A 25363-nucleotide genomic window follows, 5' to 3' on the forward strand; every position below is an offset into this window, starting at 1 on the left:
AATTACACTAAAAAATAAACATTGTTTGCTGGGTGTGGCAGCAGACTCTTAATCCCAGCACTCAGGAGGCAAAGGCAGGAGAATCTCTGGGTTCAAGGCCAACCTGCTCTATATCATGGATTTCAAAACAGCCAGGACTACATAGAGAAACCCTGTCTCAAACAAAACAAAACAACATTGCTAATAAACTCTGTGTGTGTGTGTGTGTGTGTGTGTGTGTGTGTGTGTGTACTTGTGAGACAGGCCTGTTACTCAGCCCAAGCTGGCCTTGAACGTCCTCCTGCTCTGGCCTCCCAAGATCTAAGGATTTCAGGTATATGCCACCATGTCCAGATAAGGTTTGTTTCTTTGTTTGTTTTTAAATACTACTGTAAGTTTCTCAATGAAAAGTAATTTTAGTAATGATGGTTTACGAGACAGAACAAATAAGGAAGTGTTTTGTGGCCAGGTAAAAACGAAGGCTAAGTAAATAATACTAATCTTAGAGGCTGAAGAGGAGAGCCTCCTCAGCACATGGAGTACAGGAGACTGAGGACAGAAACCAGCCCTGAGAAGGGAGACAATCCGAAAGTGTAACACAGGCGAAGTGTACTCTTCTCTCCAGTAAGAGGTTGCAGACCTAAAACTGATGGTCTTACCTGATACCACTCACTCATCCACCGATAAAAACAAACTACATTACAGCCAGCTAGTAGTATTTTGATCTCTTGCTATTTTTCTCCACCTCCTCAATTACAAGATAAATAAATAAATGATTCATTTTTAAATCCCTTTCCACACTGCCAGTGTACATTCAAAAATCTGAGCTAACACTCAAAGTCAAGTTTTATTAAACTGCAGTTGGTAAAACAAAGGAATAAAATATCTGTGCATGTCCACACAGCTGCAAATAAGCACCAAATAGAACATGATGTAATAAACTAAACAATTAATGATAAAATCTTATTTGAATTAAGTAAATGAATATTTAGTGTTTATTATACTTTGAAAATTAGTTGCAAAAATTTTACTGACTCTGCAAATAGAAAAATTAGGACAATTGTGACATGGCTGCCTTTAAATCGTGCAATTCAGTTAAATTAGACCAGCAAGTTTTACAACAATTTATTTCCAAGATTAAAATGAAAGAAGCTATTTATTAAGTATGTGACTATGACATGAAAATCTTGCCTGGCAGTGGTGGCGCACGCCTTTAGTCCCAGCACTTGGGAGGCAGAGTCAGGCAGATTTCTGAGTTCGAGGCCAGCCTGGTTTACAGAGTGAGTTCCAGGACAGCCAGAGCTACACAGAGAAACCCTGTCTCAATTAAAAAAAAAAAAAAAAAAACAAAACAAAACCAAGATGACTGAGACAGATGGCTGTTTGTATAGGATCATTAACATCAAGATTTTAACAAAGATTTAGTTTAAAAACAGAAACTTACTTCAGGGCGTTTTGTGTATCTTGTTTCAGCTCACTGAAGAAAGCTATTTTGAACTGATGTCTAACAAACAAAAGCTGATTAAAAACAAACAAAAGAATGATTAAAGAATGATTACATACATACTTTAAAGGTAAAATGATACTTATTATGATTCATTAAAATATGAAGGAAGTTATTAAACATTAAATTCACAATGATACCAAGAAAAAAAGACATGATTAAAAAGACTTCCAAGAGCCCTTACAGGTAAGAGTTTGAAAGAAAGGGCAAAAGACTCTTAATTTAAAAACAAATTCATTTTTAAGAGTTTAAAAAATACTTTTAAAGTACTAAACAATTTAAAATATCAGTACTGAAGAAATAAGAATCATCCCCAAAATAACCTGTAACGGTTAATTTTTTCAAATGTACCTGGTGTGTTGTTTTATTCAAAAATTCCTTATGAGATTTCACTCTTCTGATCTCAGTGTAGTAATAGGTCTGGGCGTGCTCATAAAACGCATTTTCTAATCTGTGAAAAAAAAAAAAGAAACAGAGTTACTCAAAAGCAAAGTCTTTTTAAGAACAGTATTTGTTGAGAACTGACAACAAATCTGTGGACCAACACTGTACTTCATAATTAAGATGGAAAACAAAGCAGTGTATAATCTAAATTTCTTGGAGGAAAAGTCTAAAATAAGACTTCCCCTAATACCACTGAAAACCATTTACAACATAGGATATACAAGATTTAAAATAAAAAAAACTTATAATTTATATAAATTAGGTGATCTCACTGGTTTTTATTTTTCTAATATTTATTGTTTAAAAGAATGAGAAAACATCTGGGGAGAATAAAAACAATTGACAAATGAGATAGAAATAACATTAATGTTATTAAAGTTTTGCTTCATCGTACAAATCTGAGATTATATAAACACTAATAAGAAATCTGCACAAAACCAGTAAGCGATTCACGCTGTACTGGGGAACGTGACGGCCAGAGGCAACTGTGCAGGGCATGAAAGAAAAGTGAGTCCATGGGCAAAGAACAGGCAATGGACGACAAGGGATCTTCTCGGAGTAAAACCTAAATTTAACCTATGTTCAAAAGATTTTTTTTTTTACCATATCTGAGGAAATCAGAGTAAGACAAATTTTAAAATCAAATATTTTATTTACTTCTTTATAGACAAGGTCTAACTATGTAATCTTGGCAGGCTTTAAACTCACTAGTGTAGCCCAGACTGGCCTCAAATTGGCAACCCTCCTGCCTCTGCCTCCTCAGTGCTTGGATTATAGGCATCTGCCTCCATACCTGGTAGATATGTATCTTTAATTGGATTTTCTACGTTAAAATTTCAAAGAAAATGTTAAAATACGAAAATAAAGTTAGATTCTAATCTTAAAACAAATGTTAACTTAAACTTGTCCTTAAACTTTTACAAGCAGGAACACTAAGAGAGACCAGAACTATCTTTACATGTTATTCTCAGTGATGAGAAGATAACCTTCTCAAAGAAGTTAGTTCCATCTCTATGACCTCAGGAAATGTCAAAGATAAGCTCCTTTCAGTTTCCAAACAGCTGTGTACTCAGATAAAACATGTTTTAATCAAGCAGAACAGACCTGAAGATAAGTTGGCCTGGTTAATCCTTTAAACTAAGTTAGACTTTGGGCTGGTAAGACAGCTCAGCAGGGAAAGGTGCTTGCTGCCCTGCCAAACAACCTCACTCAGTTCAATCCCAGGGACCCACACAACAGAAGGACAGACCCAACTTCCCTAATTTGTCCCCTGACCTGTGTGGTATGTGCATGTCCCTGTCCCCCGAGTCATTAATAAATAAATGCAATTTTAAAGCAAAAACCCTGGTTACTTGGAATTAAACTCTTCCCTGCTTTTATGCAAAACAGGTTAAATAGTTATAGAGATAGCCTGGGAATCTTGGCAAGTGTACCAAGATCCCCACTGCTTGTTTCTGATGCAGGGTCTTACTATGTACCCCAGGTAGACTGGAACTTGCTAATGTAGACCAGGCTGGTCTCAGACTCCTTTCAGTCCATTCATTTAGTGGTTTGCCTAGCTGAATTTCACCATCCACAATGTTTTTATGAATATTGTTGTTGTTTGTAAATAAAAGGGTCTAAGCTACCAACTTTCCCTTCTTAAGAACAACAACTCTGATTTACCTTATAATGTAGCCCACAAGGTGGTCAGTGTGGGGCAGCACAAACAGAGACTTGCCTGAGAGTTCACACACATTGCATAAAGCTGCAGCCCGCTCAGATGCAATCACATCTTCTCCTGTTGACAAGCACCAGACAAACAGAAACAAAGGAAAGGTGTCAGTTTTCTGTAGTCAAATTTACTCAAGTTTGTAATCAGAAATAAAGTTCCAGGTCCGTCACCATGGCAGTAGGGCTTCTGCTCTCCCTGAGGAATTAGGGCTCCTAGAAGTTAATGTGTTCATATTTGTCTGGAAAATACTGCAGAATTTTCTCCTGAGCGCAACAGATAGGACAAATAATGCTCAAGCCATATCACATGGCTGTTCCAAAGCATAAATAAAAATGGAAGCATTCATTCAAGAAAAAAGTTTCCAAAAACTTCAGAATGCTCAACATGGTGAGAAAAATTATCCTGGATTATGAAAAGCTGGGAAGGTAAAGAAAAGAAATCTTGTAGCCGGGCAGTGGTGAAGCACACCTTTAATCCCAGCACTTGGGAGGCAGACTCGGGCGGATTTCTGAGTTCGAGGCCAGCCTGGTCTACAGAGTGAGTTCCAGGACAGCCAGAGCTACACAGAGAAACCCTGTCTCGAAAAACAAACAAACAAACAAACAAAAAAAGAAAGACTCTTGTAAAGGAGGTTTTCCTGGACAGTATTACAGATCTTGCGTTTCTCTGTGTAAGAGTACATTTAAAATCAGCCAAGTAAGTAGCACTTCAGCAGCAACACATGCAAACAAGGGGCTAAGCAGAGAGGAAAAGCAGGACTCAGCATTTGCAAACGGCAATGTCTGACGGGCATCTGTGAATTATTACAACATTCATTTATTTGTATGTGTGTGTGTATGTGTGCATGTATGTATGTATGTGTGTACCTGAGACACAGTACATCTGTGGGGGTCAGAGGACAACTTTCAGGAATTGATTCTCTCCTTCCACCAAGTGGGTTCTAGAAATTGACTGAACTCAGGCCATCAGCAAATGCCTTTACTTGCTGAGCCATCTTTCTGGCCTTTTATTTGTCCCTTTAAAAGTTAGCATCCTGTCATTCCCCCCAAATGAACATGCAAAACACTTAACAATTAAATAAAATCTCCCTCCTGGATGAGCAACTGGAGAATAAAGCAATCAATGAACCTTCTGTACCTGGGGGTAAAGGCGTTTTCTTTTGAATCAGGACGACTGCAACTTTTGTGTTTCTCCCTTGCAAACTTTGCCTGTGATGGAAAAAAACAATATAACTAAAAAGCCAGGAACTTGTTTTACCTAAACTATTTCAGGCTTCATATAAAACACAAACTTTATAATTCAACAGAAGAGAAATTTCAACTAAAAACCCATTAAGAGCAGAATAAGTCTTTCCCTACAAGTGATTGCATTCCCATAATGACTTCCATTTTCAAAGGATAGTCTCATAACAAGCTTATAATCTTACTAAAAACTGCTTTAGAAGGAAGCGTCAGGTCCACTGAGACGGCCTGAGTTGGACTCTCCAACCGTACACAGTGCAGAGACCCGACTCCCCCAAGCTGCTCTCTGACCACACACATGACCTGCCTCCCAAATACATGAATTTATGTACACTTTTTTACATAAAGTGTAAAGACCACTTTAATGTAAAATTTAAACATCCACTTCTATATAAAAATCAGTTAACTTTTTCATAGTGATACATTATCATCCAGAATAATTATCTTAGAACTACATAATCAGAAAGCAGGGGGGACCAGTGAGACACTCAGAGGGTAAAGTGCTTGCTTTATAAGACTGGCAACTAAGTTAGAGCCCCAAAACACATGTGAAGTTGAAGGAGGGAACAAACTCTTCGAGGCTGTCCTCTGACGCCAACACATCATGGCACACATGAACACAAATACAAATCATGTACATAAACAACAATGACAAACAAATTGTAAGTGTCTTATGAAAGCCACGGAGAGATGACTCAGCATTCAAGAGCTCTTGCTGTCCTTCCAGAGTCCAGAGTTCAAGCCCCAGCAACCACTGTGGGGTGGTTCTCAGCAGCCTACAATGCCAGCTCCTGGGATGGGATGCATTTTCCTAAGTTGTCACAATCTCCAGGATACATACGCACATACACACAGTCACTTGAACACACATACACATGTATACACACACACAAATAAAATATATCTTTAAAAAAATGTTGAGAAAAGCATCTTATGGGGCCTGATATAAATTGTTATCTCCCAAAGAGACCATAGCATAAGATGAAAATTTGGAACTCCAGGCCAAGTTGTCTTCTAAATGTCTTCACATCCTGGGCGCCATATTAACCATACTGTTAACACTTATTATCACCTCTTAGAAACAGAACACGTTTCAAAAGTTAACAATCTCAGAGTACCCATTGCAGTTTAAACACTATTTGGTTACTTCCAAGAAGTGTTGTGAACAGGGCTGAGGAGAATCAGTTCAGGGTCAGAGTGCTGGCCTTGAACACAAGTCCCTGATACCGCAAACATGGAAGTCGCTAGAGAACAGACACTTGTGAGCACCACTGCGGCGACAGCCGTACCTGACGATCTCCACTCTAGTTGCGCACTCAGACTGCTTTTCCTTCCACTGAGGCTCGTCCCAGTCCAGTTCATAGAACACGACCACCAGCGCTGGCACCAGGTTCAGATGCTTATTCATCCAGCCGGTCTTTAAGATCCCTTTAGGGATGTACCACTCATAGGAAGTTCTCTGCCAACCGTGACAAAAGAAGTTAGCTGGAAAGAAAAGCAGCGAATGCCACCTCCAGAGTGCCAGGCACTTCACACGCCTGTATGTATGCACACTACCCGTTTCTAAGATGAGAAAGTCAGCCCATCAGAAATTAATTAAAGGTGTGAGTGTCTAAGTCAGAATGGAACCTCAACCACACAAACACTACACTTCCCATGAGAGGAAGAATGGCCAGAACAAAATAAATAAATGAATGAATGAATAAATAAATAAATAAATAAATAAATAAAGTCTCAATAATGGCAAGGCTCTCAGCTCCTGTAAAAGGTACTGAGCTATTTCCCAGGTCTGCTGGTCTGCTGCAGCTCTTCCCTGTTCCCATGTCTATTCCTGTAAAACAGTAAAACAACCTACAATCCACTATGCCTTCATTTGTTTACGTACTGCCCTGACAGCATTTCACCTTCCCCGTAGATAAACTAAAAATGGTTTTAAAATGGGGGGAAGCTGAACCTAACTGCAAAGGCCATGGATTCTACATGAAGCTGCAATGATGAATGGGTAATGTGACATCTTCCTATTAAGAAGACTGTTAAAATTATAGAGACATGGGGGAGGGGTATTTTAATGAAAAGGGAGGAGGGAGGGGGTAGGTGGAAAGGACACTTTCTGCAAAGCCTAGGAGTTCCTGAGTTCAATCCTCGGGACCCACATATTAGAAGAGAACTACACTACAAGTTGTCATCAGACCTACACAGACACACAGACACACAGACACACACATACACACACACACAATAAATTAATTTTTAAAAAGAAAAATATGTAGGCTCATAGTATAGAAAGCATTGCAATTAGTCCTCTTGAGGTTAAATGTTAGTGTTATTAAATATATGTACATATCCCATAGTACATGAAAATACCTGTTTTTCCTTAGGCACAATGGTAACCTTTACCCTGATAAACTCAGGAGTCTTCCAGCACACATAATTGGAAGAGGATTCGAAGGAGGAAGAGGACAGCGGCTATGAATGAATGAAGTGATCCTATGTCATTACCTTTGATCTACATTTGGGGTATTCATGGTCACCTGGGAGCACCTTGAAAGAAATTGGTACCCGGTCAGCTCTCCGATTGGCACAGAAAGCATCCCAGACTGCTCGATGGACAGCATTATATACCACATCAAGACCAGTAAGTGTAACAAAAGCCATAGGCCGGCAACATAACTCCACAGGGAAGTCCCACTGTGTGGGGCTCATGTTTAAGACGTCACGGAAAAATCTGAAATACAAACATCAAGATAGTCATAATTAATTTTAAAAACCAACATCAGTATCTAATTATAAACCTTGCAAAAAGACAAAAGTCTCTGCCTATACACAGTCAAACAAATAGAAGAGAGCAAAGTGAAAATTTTAATTACTAAGTCAGACTTATTAAAATTACTAATTGTACTGCTATTTTTAATTTCACAGAAAAGGTTGTACTCAATTTTCAGACAAATCAAAAAATAATTATTGATTTACATATACTTAAAAAATAAAACTTTCTCTGATTTCTTTGGAATTACAATTATCCAGTTTCTCAATACTTAGAATATAATTCATGTAAAGTGTGCATTATTTGTTGCTTTTTTTGATTTTTACAATATAGGATGATATAATAGGTAAAGGGAAATCTCTAGAAGAGACAAAGGTAATGAATGGAAATTCCTAAGACATATTTGTATTGTGTCCTTTAGCTAAGTCTACAATATATGCAGGTATGTACTGACTTTAAAAAAGTGATTATATGAAACTTATTCCAAACAAAAGTGTCACTACATTTTTTTAAGCAATTTCTTATTTCTGAAAGGATTTATCACATGCATCTTTAAAGAAGTGAATGTCATCATCACATTATACAACGTAATCTCTGGGAAAATTGAAGTGTCAAATGCCACTTGATCCGGAAAATGCGGATTATTTCTAACTGAAAAGCTAGTTACCTTTACTAATTAGCTACCTCATGCTCAAATGCTAAAGGAACATTGGATATTGAAACATGAGTTGGAAAGCTTACCAGAAATAATGTATCTACAACATAAGCTGGCAAGAAATGCTTTAAAATTTTTTTGGTAAGGGCTGTGCTATGAGGGCAGAAAAATCACCTGCTTCTGGGGAATTGAAGATGAAGATCGAAATAGAAGTGGTCAAAACACAACATGGCTACCACAGTTTGCCGAATACCAACCAAACAGCCTAGACAAGAGTGTGAAAGGGCCATTTCCCTTGATAATCTTAGAGACTCCAAAGAAATAGCTGTGGCCCTTTAATACAGGATGACTATAAGGGGAAGTAGCATTAACTTACAAAGTTGTTTTAATTAGTACCACCTGAGAGGTATATAGTTTGAAATTACAAAAATAATGTTACAATTTCCAGCAGTTATGTGAGAAGGGAAAAGAGAAGTTGGCTCAGAAAGCAAACTCCGGAAAACCCAGCATTCAAGAAGCAGAGGCAGGAGGATTACTTCAAATTCCACAGTGTACAGGGCAGTTTCAGGCCAGCCAGGGCTATGGAGATCTCAAAAAAAACGGTCCCCATATCCCCAACCCCTCTCCCCCCCCCAAAAAAAAAAAAAAAGAAAAAGAAAGATGTGGGGTTTTGTTGTAAGTTACTGATGAACTTGTAAAAACCTACTTGTGCATCGTCTTCAAACCCTGTGTGTATTTTATAGGAACAGCACACCCTCAGTTCAGACTAGCCGATTTCAAGTGCTCTATAGCCCCAACCCCCCCCCCACTGTCTCTCACAGCTGACAGTGTAGCTCTTGATTACAGCAAATCTGTTCCGACAACATCATGAAAACTGCACCAGCGATCCCTGCCTTACTCTACCTTACAAGCTAGGGCACTTGCAATGGTCCTTCTTATGCTGAAGAAAATTAAAAAAAAGAAGGAGAAGGAGGAGAAGGAGGAGGAGGAGGAGGAGGAGGAGGAGGAGGAGGAGGAGGAGGAGGAGGAGGAGGAGGAGAGGGGGGGGGGAGGGGGAGGGAGGGAGGGAGGAAGGGAACAGGACAAGTGTTGGCTGAATAGATTCCAATGACACACAGAAAAGAAATCGCTTCCTGATTTCCTGGAAAATAATCGAGAAACCAAGCAAACTATTGACAGGAAGGGAACATGGACAAGTACAAAGTAAGTCCTCAGCACCAGATCACCTGGTTAGTGCAAGCTACCGTAGAAGAGAAACAAGCTAAGCCAGTCAAAGTATCCACTAATAATAGAAGTATCCACGGCTATCAATAAACAGCTAGTCCGGGATGCAAGACTCTGGCTAACAAGCAAGGAAGGATTCAGAGACGTCCAACAGACCGTCCCTAGGGGCGCAGCATTCGACTCTAGTAGCTGCAACTGGGCAAGGAGAATAACCTCAAAGTCCTAGAAACTGACAAAATTTTTCTCCACCGCTCCCACTTCTCTAGAAATAATTGCGTTCTTCTTTGCAGATGAAGGAGTAACGCCAAGATAGCAACCGTGGACGCCAAGGGGTGAAACGCAGGCCCCCAAGCCAGCCGGGATGGGCCTGGCCTGAAAGGTCTCTGGGCCCAACTCACCCAGGCCGCACGTCCTGGACCCGCTGCAGCTGCGGCGAGTCACCGTCAGCCCCGATAGAGCTAGGAAGGCCGGCAGGGGCGTCTAGGAACTCGGCCACCAACAACCGACTGCCCCAGCCCCAGACGGTGCAGCAAAAGGCGAGACTTCCTTTTCCCCGCCTACGCTAGCACAGGAAGCACTTCCTGGGCTTGAGTGACAGTACTTCACACCAGTCCTGGAATAGAATGGGTGTTCCTTGTTAGGAAGATGTTCCATTTCCTAGAGGAGAAAGAATTGGGGGCGGAAAAAGAAGGAGCCAATAGGAGAAACGATCGTGAGAGGGGGCGGGGCTTCCTCGTCACCGCCCATCAGTAGCTGGTCAAGAGGTCTGGGTGTCCCTTAACGTGATCCCGGTTCCCGATCGTGCATAACAACGTGATACTGGGTTCCCGGCCCACAGCCGACTGCGGGTGGCTTGGCGCTGCGGAGGATCGGGAGCGCACGAGATCTTACCCACGGCTGCCAGAAGGGTCTCCCTAGACCGAGGCGCGGAAACGGGGTGCCCCGGCCTCCCGCCCGCTGCTGGCCCATTCTTCGCGGTAGCGAACGCCGTGCGCCCGGCGCGATGGGTGCCAACGAGGACCAGGAGGTGAGAACCCAGGACTGAATACCCCTGCCCCAGCCTAGGTCTCAACGTGGAACACCCGGACTTCGCACGTGTCCTTCGCGCTGAGAGCCTTCTTCGCCTGTCCGGATATCCCACGTTGGTAGATCCCCTGCCAGACAGCACTGGGCAACCGTATGGCCAGCAAGCATAAATGGTCGCGTGAGACTCAGCCTCCCGATTCCCTCATTTGTCATTTTTTGCAACCCGGAGGTCTCTCTAGATTTCCTTGCTAAGAGAGTGTCCTTGGTCCACGACCCTAGTGCACTTGGCCGTCCTTAAATCCCTTGTGTGGCTTAGCGATTCTATGTCGAGTTATTCTGTCTTCAAATCTGAACGCCTTTAAATTGTAAAACTTGTGGTCTCATAGAAAGGGTTGAGTAACTAAAATCTCTGGAGAAAAATGAATGACCCTGGTGTTTCTGTCCGTAATGCTTAGTGAAGTCGGCCCATTAATCTATTGTTGAGTGGATATACAATGTTTTGAGCATCCAAATATCAATCAGAATTTTGTAGTTTGTGCTTTTGTTTTTGTTGTGGTTGGTGGTGGTAGTTTTTTGTTTGTTTATTTGTTTGTTTTGCAAAATACCAAAGTCGGAAAGAATGGATTCTATAAATCATCTGTCATTGAAGTTTCCAACTCTAATGTGTCCAGATGAGAAAGGAAAGCATCTACAGTGCCAGAGCACCCTAGGGCGGCTTGCTGACTGGTAGAATAAGGATTAGAAGATAAATCTCACCCGGTGGTGGGGCACACCTTTAATCCCAGTATTAGGGAGGCAGAGGCGGGCTGATCTCAGAGTTTGAGACCCGCCTGGTTCTAAGGAGTGAGTTCCAGAAATGGTGTCTTAAACAAACAAGACAAATCTTATGTAGTAGCAGACTCCTTGTGTAGTAGTAGATACATAGTAAGTAGTTCACTGTTTATTTTAACTATGTTGCTTAAAAGTTAACATATTGACCATGTGGATGTTAATAGAAGCTAGGTTGCAAATATTCCATAAAGGACCCCCACATCCACAGAGTAATTGGTATCTGAATATCCTACTAATATATTCTTACCAGTTCAATGACTCCAAAGCATTAATGAATCCAGGGAAGAGACTACTGGTGAGTGGCTACAAAGGTAAATGGAGAAGACAGTGAATGACTAGTTTTAAAGTATCCTGTGCACTTCATAATAGCTAGAAGAGTTTCGAATGGTTCATTGACAATGGTTGAAAATTGTAGGTGATAGTTGGGTTGTTTGTTTGGTTGGTTGGTTGGTTGGTTTTTTTTTTTTGGTTTTTCGAGACAGGGTTTCTCTGTGTAGCCCTGGCTCTCCTGGAACTCACTCTGTAGACCAGACTGGCCTTGAACTCAGAAATCTGCCTGCCTCTGCCTCCCAAGTGCTGGGATTAAAGGCGTGCGGCACCACCGCCTGACGTGATAGTTGTAATAGGTACACTTATCAAAAGACTGCATTGTTTCCCATAAATACAATTTTTAAGATAGTTTTATTTTTATGTATATGAGTGTTTTGCTTACATGTATGCATCTGTACCACTTGGGTGTCTGATGCTCAAAGAGGCCGGAAGAGGGTGCTGGTTACCCTGAACTGGAGTTCTAGACAGCTGTGAACCACCATATAGGTGCTAGAAGTTGAACCAGGTTTTCTAGAGAGCAGCCGATGCTCTTAATTCTTGAGCCATCTCTCCAGCACCAATAAATAAAATTATTATGTGTCAGTTTGAAAATAGTTCTTTCTCCCAGCAAAACACAATGTAACACTTGACTGCTGGACCACCATCACCACTGGTAGCTGACTCCACCTCAGACCTAATGAATCAAAATTTCTGTGGTAAAGTTCAGGAATCCTTGATTTCAACAGTAAAGTTTTATTCTTCCTCATGATAGGTATCTGGGTCTTCAAAGATAGTTTTCTACCCGTTTTGGAAGATGCTGTTTTCCAAAGATAAATGAAACAACAAAAGAGACATCATGTTTCCAGTTAACTTCTGTTCACCTATCTTAGTTCCTTTCTTTACTGTCCTGATTTGAGTGTTTGAACAGAATCTCTGTTTGCTTCTGCTGAAACTGTTGCATCACTCTATCTTCTGAGTGACTGTCAACATCAACTTAGTGCTTGATACAAAGTAGTTCATCCCTCATTCTTATATATTTAGGTATTAAATATAATATTTAATGTAATAATGTTAATATTTACCCTGTTAAATATTGTCGTAACTTGATTTAATAGAACTTTGGAGGGGGTTGTCTTAATTCTTTCATCAGCTTGATTCATTTTCTCATCATCAAATTATCATCCACACATTTTAACAAACCTGTCTTCTCTTTTTGTTCCTGCCCAAGTTTAAAGGGAGTCATGCTGAAATCTAAAGAGATTGAGTCTGGTGCCTTTCTACAGCACAAAGTTAACACTGAGGATTGTTTAGCTATATCTTGTTCTAATGCTTGCTAGATCCTAAGAATTCTAAGCTCTCATGCCCTGCTTCTTTATGATCTAATCTAAATTTTGTACATGGAGAATAAATAAATCTTTAGTCTGTAGAATTAATGACATCAATCTTTTTGAAAACTAAAACTAATACCTTTGTCTTTGTTTCTCCAAGACTGAGCTGTCACTCACAGTGATGGAGATTTCTCATTTGTGGGACCATAGTATCCTGAGAACAAATCCCAGGCAGGATTAGTAACTAGCATCTTCTCTTCTAGGTCTTGGATCATCTTGAATAGATCCTGTCAATTTTCTTCCTCATATTCTTTCTTGGGGCTGTTGTGTGCTACTTAAAGCTTTGTATTGGTACTCTATGGAAATGATTACAGGTATAACTGATGGTCTTTTTCAAATGGGAAGTTGCTATGCTTCCTAGTTCTCATTTCCAAGTTTAGTATATTTTCTATACACTGGGTTAGGTGTCTATAAGTAGAGTGATAAAAGACAAAATATTTTCAAGTTGCTTTAACCTAAATCTTTCCTCTACAGTATGGAGAAGAAAGTATAGTAGTGCGCTCTTCACAGGGCCTATGTGAGAATTAAGTGAGCTGATACAATGTAAGAATCCTTAGCAGTGCCTATCACCTACCCTTAAGATACTTGTTAGTGTGATCATACTGTGTTGGTATGCACACATAAATCGTGTTTTGGGGCCAGTAAGTTAGGTCACATTTTATATCAACTATGTAATGTGGGTTTGAATGAGAAGCCAAAGACTTTCTAATCCATGCATGCCACTCAACAAAATCCATTGATTTATTTCTTTTTTTCAGATGGAATTAGAAGCTTTACGATCTATTTATGAAGGAGATGAAAGTTTCCGGGAGTTAAGTCCAGTTTCATTTCAATATAGGGTAAGACACAACATGTACAGTGCATGCATTTTTGTGGTACAGAGAAGAATGTGGAGAGCCTGTCAAATCTGATTCTGCCTTTTCTCTTAGTGCTGTAACTTTATTACATTCCTGTAGTTCCTGAAACCTTTGTTTTTCTAGAAATGATTTGTTTTTACTACTTGAATTTGTGTATGTAGAGGCCTGCAGAGGCCAGACGAGGTCATCGTATCTTCGAGAGCTGGAATTACAGGTGGTTGTAAGTCACCTGTAATCCACCAAAGGTGGGTTCTGGAAAACAAATTAGGGTCCTCTGGAAGAGCAGTGGCAACTGAGCCATCTCTTCAGCCCTCCTGACACATTTAAAAGGAAACACATCACTATGCCATTGCTATTGATAATGTTTGAAAACTAAATTTAGAACCTATTGTAAAAAATACATTACATATATTTATATTTAAAATATATTTATATAATATATACAGATATAAAATATTATATAAATATGTTACATACACACTTTTATGTGTCTGGTGTTTTGACAACAACTATGTCTGTGAACATGCCACGTACTCAGGGAACCCAGAAGAGAGAGCATTGGACCCCCTGAACTAGAGTCATGGTCAACTACTGTGAGCTGACATGTAGATGCTGGGAAATGAACTTAAGTCCTCTTAGAAGGGCAACCAATGCTCTTTACTACTGAGCCACCACTCTAGCAGAGTTCAGAACCTTAAAAAAAAAAAAAAAAAAGTACAAAAAATTTGACTTGATCATAAAATGTTAGAGATAAAAGAAATCTTAGGAATTACATGGTATTACCTTCTTAAAGATGGCTTCCGCCGGGCAGTGGTGACACACGCCTTTAATCCCAGCACTTGGGAGGCAGAGGCAGGCGGATTTCTGAGTTCCAGGTCAGCCTGGTCTACAGAGTGAGTTCTAGGACAGCCAGGGAAACACAGAGAAACCCTGTCTCAAAAAAAAAAGAAAAAAAAAAAAAAAAAGATGGCTTCCCTCAGTCCTAAAGTCTGACACAAATAGATTCTCAAACTAGAATGTATTGTGCACAGTAACAGAAAATAAGTTTTTATTTGTTATCGTCTTAAGACAGAATATTATCACATAGCCCAGGCTAGCTTTGAATTCTTGAGTCTCTTACCTCAGACTCACAAGTATAGCTAGGAAATAAATTCTCTGTAGCAGTGATTCTCAACCTTCCTCATGCTGCGACCCTTTAATACAGTTCCTCATGTTGTGGTGACCCCCATCATAAAATTATTCTCATTGCTACTTTATAACTGTAATTTTGCTACTGTTATAACTGTAATTTTGCTACTATTATGAATCATAATGTAAATATCTGTGTTTTCTGGTGGTCTTGGGTGGGCCCTCTGAAAGGATCATTTGACCCCCCCCCCAAGGGGTCAGGACTCACAGACTGAGAACTGCCACTGCTCTATAGCAATTCCAGTTCCTCGTCATGCCCAACTGTCTTTGTACCGCTTCTATCTGTATGACAATTAGAATTGTGACTTTACTTGTTGCTGTGACCCAAATACTTGAGGGCCAGAGAGCTGAGAGCACTTACTGCGCAAGCCCCAGAGCCTGAACTGGATCCTCAGAGCCCACATAAAGGTGGGGGTCATAGAACTGATCTTCCAGGTCCTCCAAGTTGTCCTCTGTGTGCTGTGGGACATGTAGTCCTGTGTGTGCTGTGGCACTTGTATTCCCCCACACAAATCACACAGACACAGTAATAATAAATGGATATTTTTTTAAAAAAATGTGAGGAAGACTTTATTTTGGCTCACAGTCAGAAAGGTACAGTTCATCAATGGCAAGGAAGTTGTGACAGAAGGATCCTGTGTGAGGCTGTGGTCATATTATGTCCAGTCAGGAAGCTAAGAGAATGAATGCTTATACCCAGTTCTCACCTTCCTGACACGGAGAATGGCTCAGCCCATGGAGTGCTGTCCACATCAGTGTAGGTCCTCCTATCTCAGTTAATGAAACCTAGAAGACCCCTCACAGACATGCCCAGAAGTTTATCTGTGGGCAATTCTAAATCCCATCGACTTCTATCTGGGAACTCTTAATGACCAAAGGTCACGCTGGGATTAAGACCTAGGCCCTTCCATTTTAAGTCCAGCTGCCATCTTACATCTCCCCAGCCACCGTTGCCAAAGACACTCTGAGGATTCTCATGCTTTCCTGAACATCTCCATTAATAGAATCAGTTACTTATTGAGTGCAATATGCAGAATGGTCTGGGTTACGTATGTTTGCTATACAATAGAGTGAAACAGGAAATAGGAGATAGTGTGTCAATAGTCAAAGGAGAAGAGCCAGGGTTCTGCCTCACTGTGTAAGACCCCCGCAAGGGGACCCTCACCCAAGTCCGGACCTGCACGCCCCAAGGACACACGAGAGACCTTCTTGATGCAATTGCAGAGGAGGTTTAATGACGAGGGCCCTCGGGCCGGAACATATCTCACGCAGGAGATAGAGGTTCCGACCCAAAACCCAGGAAACTTGGGATATTTATGGGTAGGGGTTGGGGAAGGTGGGGCATTCCAGCGTGGTTACATGTGATTGGATACTTCAAACATCAGCAACTTGCAGAAGCAGCTACGTGTGAGCTGGCAGGATGACTAGTTACTTTTGACCATGAAACCTTGGACTTCTCAAAAAGGGGGAGAGAAAAGTAAACACCAGATGGCCCATTACTCACTTGGGCTTATCTGGGCACGTCTTAGCATGCCTTTTCATTTGGGTCACCTGTCCCTGCAGGGGCTTAATATTTTTATTATGACTATATTTAACAAATTGTTGGTGGTCTTTGCTGACCATGAATTTTTGTTATTGTTACAATGCTGCTTTCAAATTTTGTCCTCACATTTGGACCCTTTATTCTTACACAGAGCAGTTTAGTAGGCTCCCCACCCCTCATGTTTACATTCTGCCAGCATCAGTTCAACATTTAAATAGTCTTGCCATAGCCTTTTAAAGAGGCTTCTGGGCTTCTCTTCCCTGTAGAATGATGGCTCTATTCTTAGCTCTATAATCAAAGTCCACTTTTAAAAAGAGATTTATTTTTATTTTGTGTATATGAATGTTTTGCCCAGATGTATTGTGTGTATGTTTATTTTGTGTGTTCCTGGTACTCTTAGATGCCAAAAGAGGGCTCCACATGCCCGGGAACTGGAGTTACTGGCTTTTGTAAGCTACTGTGAGAGTTTTGGGAATCTAACCTCAGTCCTCTGCAATAGTGGCAAATACTCATCTTCTTTGTTTGTTTTGTTTTGTTTTGTTTTGTTTTGTTTTGTTTTGTTTTGTTTTGTTTTTGTGAGGCAGGGTTTCTCTGTATAAGCCCTGACTGTCCGAAAACTCCCTCTGTAGACCAGGCTGGCCTCAAACTCACAGTGATCTGCCTGGGATTAAAGGCACGCCCTATGTGACAAGTGCTCTTAACTCTGGAGCCAGGTAGGTCTGCAGTGACTCAAGTCCTCCTTTTGTTTTGAGATGGTTCTGCCAAACTTTGTCAACTTTCATTAGGCACAATAGATTTTCTTTAGATACATTGTAACTCTTGTGTTCCTCTCTCATCTCTTACCTATGTGGCTTCTCTAAGCTAAATTGACATCTGTGTTCCATTTGGCCAAAGTCTCTCTCTTTCTGCCCTGAGTTTGAAGCAGACTTAATTTCACCTTCACTTTGTGTCTTGTTTTACTTTTATCCGTCGCAGTTTTGTAAGTCATTAGATGTCTTTGAAGACAGGAGTGGTCCTGCCTCTGTCTTTAATACAATCACCTTGGTGATCTGTCTCTAAGTATGCCCTAAGTGAGGACTTGATTTCGTGAGGCTTCTGTGTTCTCTCACATTTTAATGCATCCACCATGCCTGTGACTGACTCATACTGACATATCAAGAGGTCCTTACGTAGCCGGGCGGTGGTGGCGCACGCCTTTAATCCCAGCGCTTGTGAGGCTGAGGCAGGCGGATTTCTGAGTTCGAGGTCAAGCCTGGTCTACAGAGTGAGTTCCAGGACAGCCAGGGCTACATAGAGAAACCCTGTCTCGAAAAACCAAAAAAAAAAAAAAAAAAAAAAAAAAGGTTCTTACATTTGTTTGATGCTGTTTCTGTGCCTAAACTTACATTGATACTGAACTTAGCTAGAAGTAAGAAGCTGAGGATATGGACAGAATATAAAGGTGAAGCAAATGCTAATTTGAGGTGAATTTTTTTCTAATTATTTTACATTTTGTGTGTGTGTGTGTGTGTGTGTGTGTGTTTGGGGAAGGGCACATGCATGCCACAGTGCATGTGAGTTGCTTGTCCCTTCCACTCTGTGGGTTCCAGGATCAAACTCAGGTCATCGGGTTTTACATCATATGCCTTTACCCTCCCCCTTGAGCCATCTCACAGGCCCTGGAAGTGAAAAGCTTGATTTTCACTTCCGGCAAGCATTATTAACAGATGCTAGGCAGAGGTTGCTAGGAAACAGGATGGTGATGTAGTTCTGTGTTATTACTGCACTTCTTCATTACCTCTACACTGAAGACATTATCCCCGGTGGAGATTCCTGATAGGATGCAGCAAGAGCCACCATACCACCTCTCCTCACAAAATTTGAATCTGAACAGAGGGGGTGGTTGTCTATATTTGGAGATGTTAGTCAAGAAAACTTGCCTAGATTCATGAGTTTAGATTTCTGGGGTGGGAGTGGTATTAATTAAAGGGCACTTTAAGCATAGTTGGGGAATTTGTAATATGAATAGTTATTAGGTGAGATTTTTATTATCAGTGTTGAATTCTTGGGGGCATGATGATTGTCTTTTACTATAAAAGATACCCTGAGTTGTTTTCCTTTTCACTCATAAATAACTAAAGACATTCCATTACTTTCCAATGCTTCAACCAAAACCAAAGTGGAAACAATCATACACGTTGGAGAGTAGATGCTCACTTCTGTGCTAGAGGGAAATGACAAAGAAACGGGGTGTGGTGTTTACTTAATACACACCAGTGAGCGTTTATGGTGCCAGTTTAGCTTTTCCTTAAGACTGAAGATGTTCTAAATAAAGTGACAAAACAGAAGACATTCTTGTCAGGAATTGTTCTGGGGACTACTGCACCCTCTCCCCCACCTTTGCTTTGCTGGTCTGTTTTACACTCTTTTCTGGTCTCTTCCCACTTGAACACCATTTTTCAGTTTCCAAGTTCTTTGTGCCTGTTGCAATTTAGCAGTTAGAAACCTTCAAGACAAGGTGTTTTGAGTTTGTGAATAATTATTTCTTGTGTATTGTGGTCTTTTGTTGTGTTTCCTAACACAGGGCTTCTCTGTAGACTAGACTGGCACCAAGCTCAGCGGTTCATCTGTTTCCCCACCCCCAAACCCCCAGTGCTATGGCAGCTCCGTTGTCATTTGTTCCTTATAGTTGATGTCTTATCTTCATCCTTGGAAACAACAAAAAAAAAATGTAAAATGTATCCTTGGTATTGAAAAGCCTGCAGCTGGTTGAGAAACCCATCCGCAGAAATGAAGCCTCCTGAAGCAAGGTGGGACTAAAGCAAAAGTCGGAGCTGTTTCTTTTTGGACAACCCTACCACGCACCTCAGAACTTGTCTGCAAATTATGCCTCTGATTTGAACATGAGTATTGAGAGAGTCGTCTTGAAGATAGTAATTTGGTTCTCCTGATCACTTTCCACAAGCCTAAGACTCCCTTTTCTTCAGATAGGTGAAGACGGCGATCCCAAAGCCTTCCTGATAGAGATTTCCTGGACGGAGACATACCCGCAAACACCTCCCGTCATCTCTATGAACGCCTTTTTTAACAACACCATGTGAGTAGTTTGGTTTTCGTAGCTGTTTCATTTTCTTCTCTTTTACTTACCCTTGACAGTAATGTTTCTCTGCACTGTAGCTCCTCGGCTGTAAAGCAGAGCATCTTAGCCAAGCTGCAGGAAGCAGTAGAAATAAATCTGGGCACGGCCATGACCTACACCTTGTTCGAGTATGCTAAGGACAACAAAGAGCAGCTCATGGAGAACCATCATCCTGCCAGTTCTACAGTGAGTGTGGAGTTGCACACTTCGTGTTCTGGGCTTTTTTTTTTCTAGTTGTGTTTTGAAAATTAGGAGTCTTTGTGTTTGATGTAAACAGAGTAACATTTGGGTTAAATGAGACCAATGAATCTTAGCTTTCCTCTTGAATGGAGAAAATGTGATTATGGTCTGTCAATATCCACTCTTCAGCAAAGGTTTAAATACTTCTAACCATGGAAATAGACGCTCAAGACATGATGGTGTTCATCTTTAATCCCAGTACCGGGGAGGCAGAGGCAGGTCTGTGATTTCAGTGTCAACCAGGGCTACATAGTAAGGTGCTGAAAGCAAGGGGGGGGGGGGAGGAAGGAAGGAAGGAAGGGAGGGAGGGAGGGAGAGAGAGAGAGAGAGAGAGAGAGAGAGAGAGAAAGAAGGGTGAAGAGAGAAGGAAGAAAGGAAAAGGGGGAATGAAAGAATGGGGAGCCGGTCTTGTCATGGTTCCATTGGAGGTTTACATGGGTTCAAATCTTCCCTGCACTGCTTTTTTAACCCTATGACTTTGGCCAGTTTCATAATCTCTGTGTGCCCAGTTTCTCTGTGCTTAAGTGGGATTATAATTGTGTCTACTTTAGACAATTGTGGTAAGGCTCAAATAAGTGATATATGTAGTCATAAGTGCTAACTATGCAAGCCCAAATATTTTAAATAAAGATTTTTCTTCAGGGAACAAGAAACTCTGAAGGGAGGGTGTGATGTTTCTAAAGGGGCGCCAATAGTGACAGCAAGCCTGGTGGCTGAGACAATTATGCTGGAACCTCAGACTTCTGGTTCAGCTGCATGAGGATGCCTGGGCCAATAGGGGAATAACAGCAATAAGGCCTTTCCTTTTGTAAATTTAGAAATCCACCATTCCCTCCAAGATGTAGCTGTGTTTAGTCAAATCTAGTAGGTTTTAAGGTGTGAGTCTAAGATCCTTTTCTGTTCTTGTAGACATCTGTAGCCAGTATCATCTCTGTTGAAACTCCCAGCACAGCCCCATCAAGTAAGAAAAAAGATAAGAAAGAACAACTTTCCAAGGCTCAGAAACGCAAGCTGGCAGATAAAACAGGTTTGCATTGTTGCTCTTTGTCTTTCTTGACACAGGAAGTGGATTGGTCTTACTGTGATATGGGTGCTTGATATGTTTAGGTGTACAAGGTCAATTTTTTGTTTTGTGTTCAAGATAGGGTTTCTCTGTATAACAGTCCTGGCTCTCCTGGAACTCACTCTGTAGACCAGGCTGGCCTCAAACTCAGAGATCCACCTGCCTCTGTCTCCTGAGTGCTGGGATCAAAGGCGTGTGCCACCACTGCCTGGCTAATTCTTTAGTCTATTCTTGGAGCATTTGAATGAAAGACCCATTGGTCACAGTATAAAAATACTGTATTTATTACTACTTTGAGAGAATGACTCACAAAGCAATTATAAATATTCTCACTGAGGGACATTAGAAAAATAGACAAAGCACATGTCCTACCTGAACACTGTAACATGTGGATTTTATCTGTCTGTGTACTTCTAAAAGCTGTGTGAAACAGTTTCCAGTTGCAGTCCGGCACATCATTCTGTCTTAGCATGGTTGTTTAATAGTTTTTCCCTATAGTTAAGTTAATTATACAATAAGTCTTCAGAAAAGAATTCCCATATATATGAAAACAGATTCCTTCAGAAAAGGATTATGAACTCCAGCTTGAATCAACAGCTATGTTTGGTCCCTCTTCTCTCTTAGATTTGCAAATGGGCATCCATCTGAATTTTCCCAAGTGGGGAAAAGAAGAGCATTGTTGCATGTCCATACACATTTACATAAAGTAAGTGTGTGTGTGTGTGTGTGTGTGTGTGTGCAGTGCTCATGGATGCCCAAAAAGAGTGTTGGAGCCCCTAACCCAGGAACTGCAGGCAGCTTCATGACGTGGAGGCTGAAAACTAGTCTCTTATCCTGGAAGGGCAATACATGCTTTTAACTGCCAAGTCATCTCTCCAGCCTCTGCCCTTTCTTTTATGAAGGGATCATAGGTTTTGTTTAATGTCTGTTGATGGTAGAAGAAACCAATATTGCAGTGGTCCTCAAACAAGATTTTGAAATTGTAACAGTTTGTGCTGTAAAAGACTCGGCGCTGTTCACCCGAATGTCAGGAAGTGAAGTGTATATCACTGAAGGATAAAAAGAAATTACCTGTCAGATTCTGTTTTCTAGAATTTTGGTTATTGTCTTTTGGAATGTTTTAGCATCTATGGTAGTCACCTTTCATGCCTCGTGGCCTAAGGTCATTTTTATTATATAATGTCTCCCTGTACTTCAACGATTGTCTCTTTGATGATGCCCTGCTAAGGTCTGATCTCCCTAACATGATAATGTAGGAGTCTGACTGAGAACTTCCATGCTAAATAAAATAGGCTAGCCTGTGCAACCTAACTGATGATCCAACCATGTGGCCCGTGGCATAAAATGCTTACTGGTCTGAAGGAGAAAAGAACCATTTCCATCAGAAACCGACTCCTATAAGAATTGCCTTTGCCTGAAAATCATTAGTTTCTAAAGTTATTTACTGGAAAGTCACTACAGGTGAATATGTCTTATCCACATCTTAGGACCACAGACTTCAGAGCAGACCCTTCCAGATTTGGAATATTTTTATACTTCCTGACTGAGCAAGTCATAATTCAAGGTCCAAAAATGCTTCAAAGTCTAAAACTATTCAAAAAACGTTAAGATTTTAGAGGTTTTTTTTTTTTTTTCAGTTTGTATAGTACTTGTTTCAAATGTAAATTTTTTAAAGGCTTCATAAAATGAGACATGCAGCCTACATGAAGAATAAGAGAAGTAAAGACTTTTGAAATAGAATTGTCTTTATTTATTTTGCACATAGCTGTCTCTGTGGGCACGTGTACTGTGGCATTTGTTTGGGGTCAGAAACAACTTTTGTGAGTCAGTTGTCTCCCACCACGTGAGGCCCAGGTATTGAACTCATGTGGTCTGGCTAGGCAGCATGTCCCTTCACCTGGTGAGCCATCTTGCTGGGCCTAATATTAAAGAATGTTTAAGTAAAATGTCAATTTGTCCAATTGTTCTCTAAGTTTGAATATTAAAAGATGAAAACATTTTATAAAGCATGCATTTTTTTCCCATTTTTTTTCTCTCTTACAGTACATATGATCAGTTTCTTCTCTCTCCCGACTCCCCAGCCTCTCCCCTGAGCCTTCCTTCCAGATTCACCACCCCTCCAATTCCCCCCAGAAAAGAGCAGGCTTTCCAGAGACATCTACTAAATACTGCATAACAAGCTACAATAAGACCAGACACATAGCATCACGTCAAGGTCTGACGAGGCAGCCCAGTAGTGGAATGGGTCCCACAGGCCGCACTCCCACACAGGACTCCCACAAGAACACCCAGCTACACAACTGTAATATATATGCAGAGAACCTAGGTTAAACCATGTGTTTTAATATGAGGCCTTGTGAGCTTTGTCCCAAGCATTCCTCAATAGAGCATTGGTTTTCATCCTTCCTGATGTTGAGATCCTTGAATATAATTCCTCAGGTTTTGGTGACCCCCAACTATAAAATTATTTCATTACTATTCCACAACTGTAATTTTGCTGCTGTTATGAATGGTCGTGTAAAGGTCTGATATTTGACCTCTGTGGGGGTCGGGACCCCCAGGTTGAGAAGCACTGCAATGGACTGCCGCTCCTTTTGAAGAATGTCGGATAATGTCTTGTCAGAGCATGGCCAAGCTATACGGAAGTTAACTTGAAATCCTCTTAGTCCTGAAGCCAAACTCTTGTCCACACAGTCTCTCCTATTCAGAGCCAAGGGCCCTGGTGAGACCCCTGAAACAGTGAGCCAGAACAGCTCTCCACTCACGTGAACACTGAGCTTGTGAGAAGCAGGAGCGTGCACCTGTGTGGGGGCAGTATGTCATCAGTCCCACCCCTTTCTCTCCCTTGGTAACCAGTTTTGTCTTGACTGGATGTGGGGAAAATGTAAAAGTGGGTGGATCTTAAATACTTGCAGGTGCCTCCAGGATGGTGCACAAAGATAACGAGAAACTATTTTCTAAGTGAGTAGTGTGTGATGCCAACTTGCCATCTACTTGTTCAATGCAATAGTATAAAAAGTATTCTTTGCTAGGCTATCAGTTCATTTACAATTAGCCAACCGGTTGTAGTAATGTTACTGATTTTGTCCTCCAGATCACAAAGGGGAACTCCCTCGAGGCTGGAACTGGGTTGACGTCGTGAAGGTATAGCAAACTTACACTCAAGTCTTCAAAGTTGTTAGAGTTCTTGCCATCAAATAATGAAATGTGTATTTTTCATTTTCCTTCCTGCTGCCTTTGGGATTTCCCGGATATCTGTTTACATTTTTGGATTCAGCATGTAAGTATTCTTGAAAGTTTTAAGTTCTCTGTCTCCTTACTGTGAGGTGTTCTTTCTCAGAAGTGAGGGCCCTGGACCTGGACGCTTGGCTCTCATCCCTTTGCTGCGCTGTCAGCCCAGGGTCAGCTTCTGTAGAATGGATCCGTGTGAATCCAGCCACCTTCATTTGAGCTAGACTGTAAAGAGATCTGAGTAGATGGAAAGTCGTCCCATTCTAGGTCTTGTTTAGAGAGTGTAGCTATTACTGGGACTACAGAGATGGCTCTGTCAGTAAAGGGCCCGATGTGCAAGTATGAGGCTCCAAGTTTAGACACGTAAAAAGCTGGGTTCAGTAGCGTGCATTTGGGGGTGAGAAACTGGCCAACCTCAGAACTCTTTGCCCAGCAAGCCTAGCTAAATTAATGAGCTTTAAGTTTTGTGGAAAGCCCTGTCTCAAAAAATAATGTGGAAAACAATCAAGAAAGACACTTGACATCTGGCATCCAGTGCACACACTCACACAAACACATACATATAACACACACACTGGTTAGGTTGTTACATTTTAGGTTTATTGTTAGTTTTATATGAATAAATGTTTTAATTCTAAATGCAGCAACTATCACCCATATTAAAAACAGGAAGTCTTTAATACCTTCAATTATTTAGCAATATCCCCGTGTTTGGGAATGTTTACCCTTCGTTGTTTCTGCTTTCTATGTGTCTTAGTTAGGGTTTTACTGCTGTGAACAGACACCATGACCAAGGCAACTCTTATAAGGACAACATTTAATTGGGGCTGGCTTACAGGTTCAGCCCATTATCCTCAAAGCAGGAACATGGCAGCGTCCAGGCTGGCATGATGCAGGAGGAGCTGAGAGTTCTGCATCTTTTTTCTGGATGTTGTGAGCAGAATACTGACTTGCAGTCAGCTAGGATGAGGATCTTAAGCCCACGCCCACAGTGACACACCTACTCCAACAAGGCCACACCTCCTAATAGTGCCACTCACTGGG

General features: G+C 41.1%; 2 protein-coding genes across 2 annotated transcripts in view; one reads left to right on the forward strand and one right to left on the reverse strand.

Moving 5' to 3' along the window:
• The window catches only part of Trappc11 (trafficking protein particle complex subunit 11), a 43716-nt gene extending 33622 nt beyond the window's left edge, over positions 1 to 10094 (reverse strand). Inside the window, exons 1-7 of the mRNA XM_034520214.2 lie at positions 9924 to 10094; positions 7382 to 7607; positions 6172 to 6341; positions 4779 to 4849; positions 3593 to 3707; positions 1835 to 1934; positions 1424 to 1497 (exon numbers count right to left, since the gene is read on the reverse strand). Of these exons, the coding sequence (XP_034376105.1) occupies positions 1424 to 1497; positions 1835 to 1934; positions 3593 to 3707; positions 4779 to 4849; positions 6172 to 6341; positions 7382 to 7585 (734 nt within the window). The 5' untranslated portion in view covers positions 7586 to 7607; positions 9924 to 10094. The remainder of the gene's footprint in view (positions 1 to 1423; positions 1498 to 1834; positions 1935 to 3592; positions 3708 to 4778; positions 4850 to 6171; positions 6342 to 7381; positions 7608 to 9923) is intronic.
• A 143-nt stretch (positions 10095 to 10237) lies between these two features.
• Positions 10238 to 24337, forward strand: Rwdd4 (RWD domain containing 4). The gene is made up of 6 exons (XM_034519817.2): positions 10238 to 10552; positions 13838 to 13918; positions 19634 to 19743; positions 19824 to 19971; positions 20935 to 21052; positions 24183 to 24337. Exons 1-6 carry the CDS (start codon positions 10529 to 10531, stop codon positions 24236 to 24238), a joined length of 537 nt encoding a protein of 178 aa, XP_034375708.2. The 5' UTR covers positions 10238 to 10528; the 3' UTR covers positions 24239 to 24337.
• The last annotated feature ends 1026 nt before the right edge of the window (positions 24338 to 25363 follow it).

Source organism: Arvicanthis niloticus, chromosome 16 (assembly GCF_011762505.2).
Source record: "Arvicanthis niloticus isolate mArvNil1 chromosome 16, mArvNil1.pat.X, whole genome shotgun sequence".
Taxonomy (NCBI): Eukaryota; Metazoa; Chordata; class Mammalia; order Rodentia; family Muridae; genus Arvicanthis; species Arvicanthis niloticus.

Bases quoted from the DNA above. Each gene is read 5' to 3' on its own strand.
- Rwdd4 (XM_034519817.2), top strand. From the start codon at position 10,529: ATGGGTGCCAACGAGGACCAGGAG. The intron at 10,553-13,837 runs GTGAGAACCCAG...TCTTTTTTTCAG, and splicing joins GTGCCAACGAGGACCAGGAG to ATGGAATTAGAAGCTTTACG. The intron at 21,053-24,182 runs GTTTGCATTGTT...TTTGTCCTCCAG, and splicing joins CAAGCTGGCAGATAAAACAG to ATCACAAAGGGGAACTCCCT.